This window comes from Caenorhabditis remanei, chromosome III (assembly GCF_010183535.1).
Source record: "Caenorhabditis remanei strain PX506 chromosome III, whole genome shotgun sequence".
Taxonomy (NCBI): Eukaryota; Metazoa; Nematoda; class Chromadorea; order Rhabditida; family Rhabditidae; genus Caenorhabditis; species Caenorhabditis remanei.
In genome coordinates, this window is record NC_071330.1 from 3,396,208 (window position 1) to 3,408,632 (window position 12,425).

The 12,425-nt window shown below is 39.2% G+C and overlaps 2 protein-coding genes across 2 annotated transcripts; one reads left to right on the forward strand and one right to left on the reverse strand.

Moving 5' to 3' along the window:
- Positions 1–4,793: 4,793 nt before the first annotated feature.
- Positions 4,794–5,107, forward strand: GCK72_008829 (uncharacterized protein; the record flags this gene model as incomplete). Its single annotated transcript, XM_053727068.1, has 2 exons — positions 4,794–4,981; positions 5,026–5,107. 2 exons carry the CDS (start codon positions 4,794–4,796, stop codon positions 5,105–5,107), a joined length of 270 nt encoding a protein of 89 aa, XP_053586645.1.
- Positions 5,108–5,323: 216 nt separating this feature from the next.
- GCK72_008830 (uncharacterized protein) lies at positions 5,324–12,033 on the reverse strand (the record flags this gene model as incomplete). The annotated part of the gene is made up of 8 exons (XM_053727069.1): positions 5,324–5,467; positions 5,513–5,668; positions 5,720–5,980; positions 6,028–6,168; positions 9,420–9,539; positions 10,130–10,646; positions 11,272–11,438; positions 11,890–12,033. 8 exons carry the CDS (start codon positions 12,031–12,033, stop codon positions 5,324–5,326), a joined length of 1,650 nt encoding a protein of 549 aa, XP_053586646.1.
- Between the last annotated feature and the right edge of the window lie 392 nt (positions 12,034–12,425).

Here is a 12,425-nt window from a genome sequence, read left to right on the forward strand (position 1 = left end):
GTCTACTGAGGTATCCCTCAGCCCGGATAAGTATAGACCTCACGCAGCGTAACTGACCGTGTCTAACCGGACCCGACGCAGATAAGAATGGTGGGGGAAGTTAATCGAAATGAAATTATCCTGTTTTTGGATATTTTTATGAAATTCTGATATATAAAAAAAAATTGTCCTGTTTTTGGTTGTTTTTATGAAATTCTGATATATTCTAGATCGGGAGGATTCAAACCCGCGTCTACTGAAGTAAACCTCAGCCCGGATAAGTATAGACCTCACGCAGCGTAACTGACCGTGTCTAACCGGAACCGACACAGATAAGAATGGTGGGGGAAGTCAAAGTGAAGGGCAAAAAGTATCCTGATTTTAGAGGTTCGAACTCACGTTTATCAAAATGATCCGCACGGGATTCTTCTCGATTGATTGCTTTCTTGTGAACCGATTTTTGCACTCGACCATTACTCATCCATCACGACGGTTTGTTTTCTCTGTCCACTTTACTTCAGCACTGAAAAAGAAAACACTAATTTGTAAATTCAGTGAGTATATAGAGAATAGAGAAGAGAGAGAGAGAGAGAGACGAGAAAAATCATGTTTATGGGGATATCTCAAAGATGGCCAAAAATGAGAAAATAGAAAAGTCACCATCCAGTACAGAGAGTTGGTGGACGACTGAGCCAAGAAGATGAGGTGAGGAGACTGAGTGTCAGTGGGCGGAGTCTAGTAGACATCAACCGGTCTGATAGTATAGATCATAAAAAGTGATTTCTCATGAAGATAAGTGAGCAGGTGGTTTGTGTTAACGGTCATGTGACAATAGGCAAATTCAAACGATAGTGAAATTGGATGAAATGAGACTACCGCCATCTACGGAATGACAGGTGTTTCTTCTAATGCGACCGTTCGAGGTTCCAAGTTTCCCACAAAGACCGATTTCCAAGGGAGATAAGGAGGCAGATGGGAATATGTGAAGACAAAAGTCCTTGTTAATTTATTTTCGTACATTCTAGCCACAACCCCATTTTCTACAAATTTCAAAAAAGTACCAAATTTCACAATTAATCGATTTTCTTAGTTCTATTTTAGTTACCCTCATAGTCTTACAAAACGAGTTTTTCCTGACCCATATTATTACTAGTTTGAGAATTGTCTGGGACATTTGTCTTCACATATTTCCATCTGCCTCCTTATCTCCTTAGGAAATCGGTCTTTGTGGGAAACTTGGAACCTCGAACGGTCGCGTTAGAGGAAACACCTGTCATTCCCCAGATGGCGGTCGTCTCATCTAATCCTATGTCACATTCTTTTGAATTTTTCTATTGTCTCATTACCGTTAACGCAAATCACCTGCTCACTTATCTTTATGAGAAATCATTTTTATGATCTATTTTATCAGACCACCAGATGGCAGATGTCTACTAGACTCCGCCTACTGACACCCAGTCTCCTTACCTCATTTTCTTGGCTCATTGTCAGTCGTCCACCAACTCTCTGTACTGGATGGTGACTTTTCTATTTTTCTGTTTGATCATCTTTGAGATATCCCCATAACCATGATTTATCTCGTACTTATATTCCCAGTTTGCTCACCAAGTTTACAAGTTAATGTTTTCTTTTTCAGTGTTAAAGCACAACGAGCAGAATAGGAACCAACCGTCGTGAAGACACCGGAATGGTCGAGAGCAATATACGACTGACAGGAGGGCAATGGATCGAGAAGAATCCCGTGCGGATCATTTTGATAAACGTGAGTTCGAACCTCTAGAATCAGGATACTTTGTCGCTTTTCACTTTGACTTCCCCCACCATTCTTATCTGTGTCGGTTCCGGTTAGACACGGTCAGTTACGCTGCGTGAGGTCTATACTTATCCGGGCTGAGGGATACCTCAGTAGACGCGGGTTTGAATCCTCCCGATCTAGAACATATCAAAATTTCATAAAAATATCCAAAAAAAGGATGATTTCTTTTCAATTAACTTCCCCCACCATTCTTATCTGTGTCGGGTCCGGTTAGACACGGTCAGTTACGCTGCGTGAGGTCTATACTTATCCGGGCTGAGGGATACCTCAGTAGACGCGGGTTTGAATCCTCCCGATCTAGAATATATCAAAATTTCATAAAAACATCCAAAAACAGGATAATTTCTTTTCATATATCAGAATTTCATAAAAATATCCAAAAACAGGATAATTTCATTTCGATTAACTTCCCCCACCATTCTTATCTGTGTCGGGTCCGGTTAGACACGGTCAGTTACGCTGCGTGAGGTCTATACTTATCCGGGCTGAGGGATACCTCAGTAGACGCGGGTTTGAATCCTCCCGATCTAGAACATATCAAAATTTCATAAAAATATCCAAAAAAAGGATGATTTCTTTTCAATTAACTTCCCCCACCATTCTTATCTGTGTCGGGTCCGGTTAGACACGGTCAGTTACGCTGCGTGAGGTCTATATTTATCCGGGCTGAGGGATACCTCAGTAGACGCGGGTTTGAATCCTCCCGATCTAGAATATATCAGAATTTCATAAAAACATCCAAAAACAGGATAATTTCTTTTCATATATCAGAATTTCATAAAAATATCCAAAAACAGGATGATTTCTTTTCAATTAACTTCCCCCACCATTCTTATCTGTGTCGGGTCCGGTTAGACACGGTCAGTTACGCTGCGTGAGGTCTATACTTATCCGGGCTGAGGGATACCTCAGTAGACGCGGGTTTGAATCCTCCCGATCTAGAATATATCAAAATTTCATAAAAACATCCAAAAACAGGATAATTTCTTTTCATATATCAGAATTTCATAAAAATATCCAAAAACAGGATGATTTCTTTTCAATTAACTTCCCCCACCATTCTTATCTGTGTCGGGTCCGGTTAGACACGGTCAGTTACGCTGCGTGAGGTCTATACTTATCCGGGCTGAGGGATACCTCAGTAGACGCGGGTTTGAATCCTCCCGATCTAGAATATATCAGAATTTCATAAAAACATCCAAAAACAGGATAATTTCTTTTCATATATCAGAATTTCATAAAAATATCCAAAAACAGGATAATTTCATTTCGATTAACTTCCCCCACCATTCTTATCTGTGTCGGGTCCGGTTAGACACGGTCAGTTACGCTGCGTGAGGTCTATACTTATCCGGGCTGAGGGATACCTCAGTAGACGCGGGTTTGAATCCTCCCGATCTAGAATATATCAGAATTTCATAAAAACATCCAAAAACAGGATAATTTCTTTTCATATATCAGAATTTCATAAAAATATCCAAAAACAGGATAATTTCATTTCGATTAACTTCCCCCACCATTCTTATCTGTGTCGGGTCCGGTTAGACACGGTCAGTTACGCTGCGTGAGGTCTATACTTATCCGGGCTGAGGGATACCTCAGTAGACGCGGGTTTGAATCCTCCCGATCTAGAATATATCAAAATTTCATAAAAACATCCAAAAACAGGATAATTTCTTTTCATATATCAGAATTTCATAAAAATATCCAAAAACAGGATAATTTCATTTCGATTAACTTCCCCCACCATTCTTATCTGTGTCGGGTCCGGTTAGACACGGTCAGTTACGCTGCGTGAGGTCTATACTTATCCGGGCTGAGGGATACCTCAGTAGACGCGGGTTTGAATCCTCCCGATCTAGAATATATCAAAATTTCATAAAAACATCCAAAAACAGGATAATTTCTTTTCATATATCAGAATTTCATAAAAATATCCAAAAACAGGATAATTTCATTTCGATTAACTTCCCCCACCATTCTTATCTGTGTCGGGTCCGGTTAGACACGGTCAGTTACGCTGCGTGAGGTCTATACTTATCCGGGCTGAGGGATACCTCAGTAGACGCGGGTTTGAATCCTCCCGATCTAGAATATATCAAAATTTCATAAAAACATCCAAAAACAGGATAATTTCTTTTCATATATCAGAATTTCATAAAAATATCCAAAAACAGGATGATTTCTTTTCAGTCGTCGTGGTATCAGGTCGTATGTTGGTTGCGTTGACATAAAACGTAATAATGGCAATTAATCATTGAAACAATAATAATCCCAAAAACTTATTTTTTGCAATTTTTTTTCGAAATAGGTAGACGTACGGTAACGTACGGGTAACTAGGCTTACGGTAAAGAAGTGTACGGTAAAGAGGTAGTTAGGTAAAAACAGGTGAACAGGGTAGGTACTTACCTGAGAATTATGAACAGGGGTATGTTGAATTACAGGACTTTTTTCAGGTAGGCCTTGCAGGCCTTTTTTTCAGATAGGTAAACAGGTGTTCCTTGCGACGTCACCCGTAGGGTGGGAGGATTACTTCTAGAAACGGGGAGGGAAAGTTCTTCCTCCATTCTACTTGTAGCCTTCATCTACTTCTACTAATATTTCTTGGCCAACTAACATTTATTCGACTTTATCAACTACAGTGAGTTTGAATACCAGTGGAGAGCATTAAAATGTTGCATTCCCCACATATTTTGGTTAGGGCTTCCATCTGGGAAGGGTAAAATTTGGGGACCCGCTACCCGCCCGGGGTGCACCCCCCGTCCCCTTTTCGCGTGGCCGCACTATGAAAATAAAAAAAATTACGCGCAAATTCGAAATGTTTCCGATAAAATTTCTCGTCTTGTTTATGAACTTTGTTGAGAAAATCTTGACAATGACTGACAAAAATGCTTCAAAGACAATTTAATCCTGCTTCCTGGATAAACGGACAAAACGTAAGACAGATTGCCACAATCATATATGAACAAAAATACAAGATTTCAGATTCAACACTCCATGCTAGAATTGTCAACACTCCTGGACGATGCCACTGAAATGTTACGACGACAGCCATCTCTTCTTGAAATCAAGGCGCCTTCAGCAGTCGTCGGAGATCTACATGGACAATATGAAGATTTGATAAGAATTCTGATGATCTTCGAAAAGACAAGAGGAAAGAAAGTGCCTGACTTCACAGAAAGAAAGTTAGTTTATCATTCCATCACCGTTACAATTTCTTATGTTTCAGATCCATGTTCTTCGGTGATTACGTGGATCGTGGAACGTATTCCCTTGAATGTATTGTTCTACTCCTGCTGTTCGATAAATGAAGTGTTGTTACACGCTACAAGGATGACCTGTAAAGCGCAGGGTGGCATTTCGCAAAAATGAGCCTCCAAAAATAAAAAAACACTCTTCTTCAGTATACGTGGTCATATTGATTTCCCGATTTGGATTGCGAACTTTCTTTGGCCAAACGAAAGAATCCTATAAACACAAAAAATCAAAATTGAAAAAATTTATAAACCAGAAATTCATAGAAGTTCTTATTGCCTAAGTGAAACATAAGTAGTCGGGAATCTTCCAGATCTCGGATCAATCGACGAGTTATCCGGTTGACTAATGACATGCCCTATCAACCAATCCTCTCCAATACGGTCCTCAACAAGTACACATTGTCCTTCTCGAATCTGAAAAACGGTTCTATTCTTCTTTTACTAAAAAGAAAAGGTTACCTGAATTTCATCAGAATGCTTCGGCTCAAAATCATAGAGAACTCGACAAATAGTCGGGCTATTTGAAGTTGACTCATTGAATGTTGTAGTAGTTCTGGCACCGCCACTTGATGACGTGTTGGTGGTTGCAGTGGAGTAGAAGCCGTCGTCAGAAATCTGAGGGATTCAATTATTGAAAAAAGTATTTTAAGAACTACTGAGCAATACCTTCTCATACTCCTCATAATCATTGCTTCCATGTGGCGACGGGTAGGCTGTTGATGCTTCAAGTGAGAGACTTGGCGGTGGCAGACTATTGTTTTCACCGGTTAGTGGAATCGTCAGAATCGTCATAGCCAGACCCGACTTATCTTTTATCTTGTGTTGAAACCTTGCCAATCTATGGAAGCCTCGATTTTGACCACCATCCACTATATTTATGGAGTCGTTGATTTTGTAGTAAAGGTATTCGATGAATTCTAGCACGCTCTGAAATTCAGGAGATAAAACTCGAAGCATCTCTGTAAATCCCTCACAATCTGTTTCGAATTTGAAACCATTACATCTGCAGTCTGATTGTTGTACATCCGTTTCAGCTCTGAATCCAAGACACCCGACACTCGTTCCAGATTCTGACGACGTCGAGTGGAAGACATCACCTCTCCGAAATTCTCAGCCTGGAAAAGTTAAATTTTGTTTAGAATTCTTATGATATTGTTTTATTCCTTTTTTTGTCCTTCTCTGTTCGATATTCCGTTGTCGAGACCATTCTCAGAAAGTCCGATAAGTCATGATACTTAGTAAACATTCGTTTGATTAAAAAAATGTTTTTGTATTTTTTTCTGAATGTTTATTTTTCATGATTCTTCATTTCTTTCATTTCCTTTTCATGTTTCTTTAGGTATTACAGTATCTTGGAGAGGCGAGATCAAAAGTCTATAAAAGCGGAATCTGACCTTACTCCTTCCCCACCAGCAGGATCCATCCCTCTCACATGGAACTCTCTCTCAACGAGCGCACCGACCAAACACCTCATCAGACTCCGCCCCAAAATGTTGAAACCACCAATGGAAGCCTTCAATTGTTGTTCTCGCAACTCTTTCACGTTTACCCCATTCTCTATTAAATCATATTTTTTTCGAACTCCCCATTTTCGTCCAACTATAGATTGATGAACTTCACTGACCCATTCCTTATTTTTCACTTTTCTTCAAAAGACAACAGATGTTCGCAAGACCAGATTTTATAGATTCATCATTTTGCGAACCGCACATTTCTCGAATTCGATATAAATGCTAATAAGCTATTGCGAATCACCCACTATTTTTTTCTAAAATTTTGTTCTTTTTTCCTTCTTTTTTAGTGAACACAGGAATCCTAAAAGGGTACACACAATTGCTGTCATTTTAAAATTTTATTAATCTGCTTTCGTTATTTTTATCGTCACCACAAAACTCTACAGTTCATTATCAGTTAGAACTTTTCTTTGTCGAAAAAAGATATAATACTGTGAATTTTTTCTTTCCGTCAACTGTCAAAATTCTACTTTCTATTTTGGTTTCAAAAGAGAAAAAGGTGATCAAGATCTTTTTAAATTAGATTTTTAAAGTTTTAATTAAAATCTGTTTAATAGATGCGAAAAAAGAAAAACGGGTTTTGAATAAGATAGGTTTTCATTTTCCTTTGATCTACCATCATGTGGCGGCGCTTGATTAATTGAAATCTTCAATATTGCATAAATTTGGTTGACCTCATTTCTGTCGGCTTTATGAAGAAGGGGAAGGGAAACTGTAGAGGAAGCTGGTTTATAAGAAATGGTTTGCCAACCTAGCACAAAACTGTGGTCTCGTGATTTTGAAGAGTCTTTTTTCAAAGACGTTCGCTCGAATTTTTTTCTAGAAAACAAATAAAGAAGGTAGGAACCGAGCAAACGTTCTGGAGCTTTTTAGCAAATGGTCATGATACGGTGGGTAGTTCTTAACTGTGTTTTAATAACCAAGGAACAATTTCAAAAAAGCTGAAGCTCTGTTTTTGTGGATTTCGTTTAGTTTTAACATCGATAATGTACTAATGCTTTGAGATTACTGTAGTCATGGAGAAATATGATGGATTCTGTGCCAACACCGCCTCGTCAAAATACAATGCTAACACGACCTACAGTAATCTCCAAAGTTCGGTTTCATTTTGAAACAACTCTCACTTTTCGTTACTTCGAAAAACTGTTCTTCTCTGCAACTTCATTTTGCTAAAAAAAAATAACCTGCCAACCCTTATAATATTGTCTCAACTCTCACTTTCACCCCTCTTCGGAATGTAATCGTCTCTTTTTTTGCACTTTTTTTCCTTTTCCTTCTTTCAGAATAGTCGTCCTTTGAAACTTCCATTCATCTCCCCGCATGAAAAAGTTCTTTTTCATGCAAGAGGAGGAAACTGAGAGAAGAAGCGTTTTCGGGAGCCGCCTATCAAAAAAAAACGAATGCTTCTTCTTTTTCTCTGAACCTCTTATGAGGTCCACGGCTTTTCTTCAAATGTTTCAAGTCGACGTGGACCAGCTCTTTTTTTGTACTTTGATCTCTTAAAGGACGGCATTCTCAATTCTGGCGAGGGGAAGCAACAGAGAACATGCCAAAGTGAGAGGAGCTTGATGAGCTCCAACTACTGTTTGCTAGGTTTTGCCAGTGATGAAAACCTTGAAACGTTTCTGATTTTACTGTATTAGAAATTTTTGACCATTGGCTAGGAATTCCGTCCGCTCTCATCAACACTGGTACAAATCCGATTCAGGATTAGGTTTAGCGGATCTGATTAGTCCTAGTTGTAACATTTAGGCTTCACCTAGCTTCTTTCAATGTGATTAATTTTTTTACTTACTTGGTAATACCGTGCCTTATATTATCAGTTTCAGCAACGAAGCCAATAATACTTCCAAACCATGTCAATCAGAGGAGTTGCGTAAAAGGACGAATGTCAGGTTCGAACTGTCAGCCAAAAGTCATTTTCACGATTTTTCTAACTTCGACCGATTTTCTTTTTTTGTATTCTAAACATGGTTGAGCGGAATGCGGATTTTGAAATGTTGGAAAGGGAAATTCCACTCAACTCTGATTCTGAAGCAACCCCGCCCACTATCATCTGCAAATTAGAAGTAATTTTCCAAAAATTGGAGGTCATTTCTATGAACTGAACACCAAGCACTCGTCTTTCGCATGCAAATTTTCCTAATAGTAGACGTGTCATAACTGTTTTTTTGAATTATAATCTCCTAGAAAAGGTCTTGTTACTAACCCCTCGTGGAGATGTGAATGAGGTAATAGAAAACGTGGTGCAAAAATAGGCGGAGTCTCATAGAGTAGGCGGAGCCTCGATGAATGATAGGAACCCGGTATAAAAACTGAGTTATAGACGTTGATTTCAAATCGAGAAGGTGTTTACAATTCGATATCGAAAAGTTTCATTGCTGGAGACAAAAGCGCTTAAAATGTGTGGTGTCAAGCCGAAGCCACTTTTTCCTCGGTTTTTTGAACTTTTCTTTTCTTTTCATATCCTCTATAATCTATATCGACCTCATCTTCTGATTGGCCTTCTCTCACCCTTTTTTGTACCTTTCCGACCATTACTCTCACTTCTCACCCAAATTCTCTGTTACAATCTAAATTTTTTCAGAAAACTAGAGGTAATTTCTGTGTCGTGGACATCTACCGTCGCGTACACCTACCGTCATCTATCGTCTACCGTCTACCATCTATCGTCTACCGTCATCTACCGTCTAGCAACATGCAAGTTTTGGAATAAATGTTTGGAAATTCTTAATTAAAGTATTCCAGCGCCACCATCTCACCATGCTCTCCTACAGTAAAATCGAACCCGAGCATATGGATGAAGTCGTCAAAAAGATTAATTGCGGGTTAGTTTATGAAATGAAACTCACATGTAAATCTATCAATGTGATATGATTGACGGCAGAGGTGGAGGGTTGGATGGTTTGGATGTAGTCCTCGGGAACTGAATCAACAGCGAGTTCCAAGTTATTTGAGTGTCGTTCGAACATCTGAAAATTTTGGGGAATGTGTGGGGTTGTTAACGGGAATGAGTCATTATTCAGTAATTCACGTTTTCTGTCAAAATGGCATGGTTGCCAAATGTCATGGTTCTGAAACTTTCCGGAGCCTAACGAGGGAAGGTTATGGAGTTATGGCTCATGACCTATGTCGTTGGAAAGCTGGGAAATTGCTGATTTCAAATACATATTCAGTTTTTGCCCTTGAGACCTATTATTCGAGAAAAACGGTCAAAGTTTTGACCCCTGGTAAGTTATTACCTTCCTGACGTGTGAAATATATCAGTGTGCACGGGGTCCAACCTTTGACTCCGTTTTTCTCGAATACCAGACCTCGATGGCAATAACTGAATATATATTTGTAATCAGCGTTTTCTCAGCTTTCCAGTAATATAGGTCAAGTACTATAACTCCATGGTCATTTGGGAGCTTCCCTAGTAATATGGCTCAAGATACAAAAGTAGCCATCTTACAAAATTCTGGGTGATCCCTAACCTTCCAACATGATTGGACTGCCTGTCAGTGCCTGACACTTTTAATACCTGAACTTGTGACACCCCAACTCTATGACATCCCCTCACCTGTCTCAAATTGGGTCCCAAATTCTCAATCTTCCTCTTATACCTTCCCAACGCCGTCTGACAATGAGCCAATCTCTGTCTCTCCACTGATTCCATACTCTCTACTCCTTTCCTCAAAACATTCTCTGTCATTCTTCTCTGTTTCTCCAAATCCACAGTTTGCCACACATAATCGTCCTCACTTCGAATCATTTGCTCCTTGTATTTCTTCCTGCGGAGCGCATACTTCTCCGGCGCCATCTTCTCTCGTTCCGCCGCATTCTCCGTCTTCTCCAGTTCTTTCGACAGAACATAGAGACTTCTCTTCATTTTCTGCGTCTCTTCTTTCTTATCCTTCAGTTTTCTGATCTCTCTTTCCACAAAGTTGTCAGCTGCCCGAATCGTTTTTTGCTGACTTGTGTGGATGGATCGAAGGGGTTGAATGATGTCTTCAGTGAGCGCCGAGCCCAGGTTACTGTGGATTGTGGCATGGATATCAAATTGCTCAGCAACATTTGTCCACCCTTTGTCGATTCCGCTGAAAATTTGAGAATTAGTTTTTTCATAGTTTTCAGAATGCCAACTTTCGATTCTGATTTTCAGTCTTTAGGCGCAAAATGTCTCGTTTTTCTGGGTTCCAAGATCGAGATAGGGTTTTTTCTTTCTTTTTTTTAAGACAGAAGTTGAGGGTCATTTTTACGCCTGACCCTTCAATAGTCGGTGTGGATTGCAGAAACAATTTGTACCGGAAATTTTTGCTCTATATTGGGGGCAGACGCTAAAAACCACATACTTGTCAAGCCCCGGATAATTTGTTACATTTTCGATGAAACATTGAAAAATGTCAAAAAAAAGTTGAAAAAGTTGGTCCTTAGTTTTGAAGCCGGGCCTTGACAAGTATGGTTTTATTTTCATTTTGTTTTCAAACTAGAAGTTGAGGGCCATTTTTCATGCCTGACTCTCCAAAAGTTTGTGTGTATTGCACAAAAAGTGTGCACCGGAAATTTGTGCTCTATTTTGGGGGCGGACCCTAAAAATCACGAAAAGCGGTATATTTTCCATTTTTCAAATTGGAGTACTTATTACTCAATATTTTGAAAACTTCAAACTGGAATTCTGATCATTTTGATCTCTCAGTCTAGCACCCCAAAATTTTCACTCACGACTCAACACTCTGTGTCAATTTGTGCAATCGAATCGAAATCTTTTTCAACGTCTTCGAATAGTGAAAATCGAGAGCCGCCTTCTCCTCGAAAGCCGCCACAACCTCCGCCAATAACTCGTTATTGTTGCGAATCACGTCTCTCAATTGACGGAAATTCGTCGGTGTCTGCAATAAAAGAATTACTTGTTTTATGTCTGTGCATGTTTACTATTTGTCTGTGAGCCGGCGGTGGCAGTTGTTGTTTACTTAGTGGCAAACATTAGTAGGACAAGTGCGCTCTATTGAGAATAGGTTACGGTTAGATTAGGTTGAAAGTTTCTGGCTAAATTGTCTCATTGCCGTAGAGATACAGTACCGTCCAGAAGGTTGTGAACTTTAAAGTAAATTTTTCAAAAAAGTTTGGAACTTTAAAACAAATTTCTCGTTGTCGCTGATTTTGCGTACGGTATTTATATCAAATTCCTAATTTCATTTTTGTACTTGACAGTTGGCATTTTTTGTACATGCTCTAATTGAAAAGTTACTGCAGCAAAATCCCACCATTTCGAACTGAAGTAGTATTTTTTGCACTTCTTTTCAACGGAATTTTTAAAGTCCAAAAAGTTGAAAAACTCACCGCAAACTTGTCGACCAGCGTAGTGTTCGACATAGTTGGGAGGTCAACCAATCCATTTAAACTATTCTGTCGACTCAATGAGCTATTCAGTTGGAATACACTTCGAGATATACTCCTCCTCAGTTTTGACATGCGAGCATTCATTTTGGTTGATCTGGAAATAGAAAGGGGTATAAGTAAAGGAATGAATATGTTTTAAAAATAGGAGAGAACACAAGTAGGTAATTGGTCATTCATATGGTGTGTATAATTATAATTAGTAACCAGTACATTTTCAAGTAAGAAACCTTATAAGGAGGCCAAGTGTGAAAGTTTTTTCTAAAAAAAATGCTCCGAAAGTCACTGACCTCACCGGAAACAGATCGAAGGCTCTCACAATTCGCAAGAAAGCGAAAAAATGAAGTTAGAGAGAATTTTAGTGCATTACTTTACACAACGTATAAGTTTTCATGGGGGCTTGCCACCTGCTGGACATTATTCGTCATCGAAACGACGACGCAACGAATAGAGAATATGAGAACTTTTTTTTAAAAAGA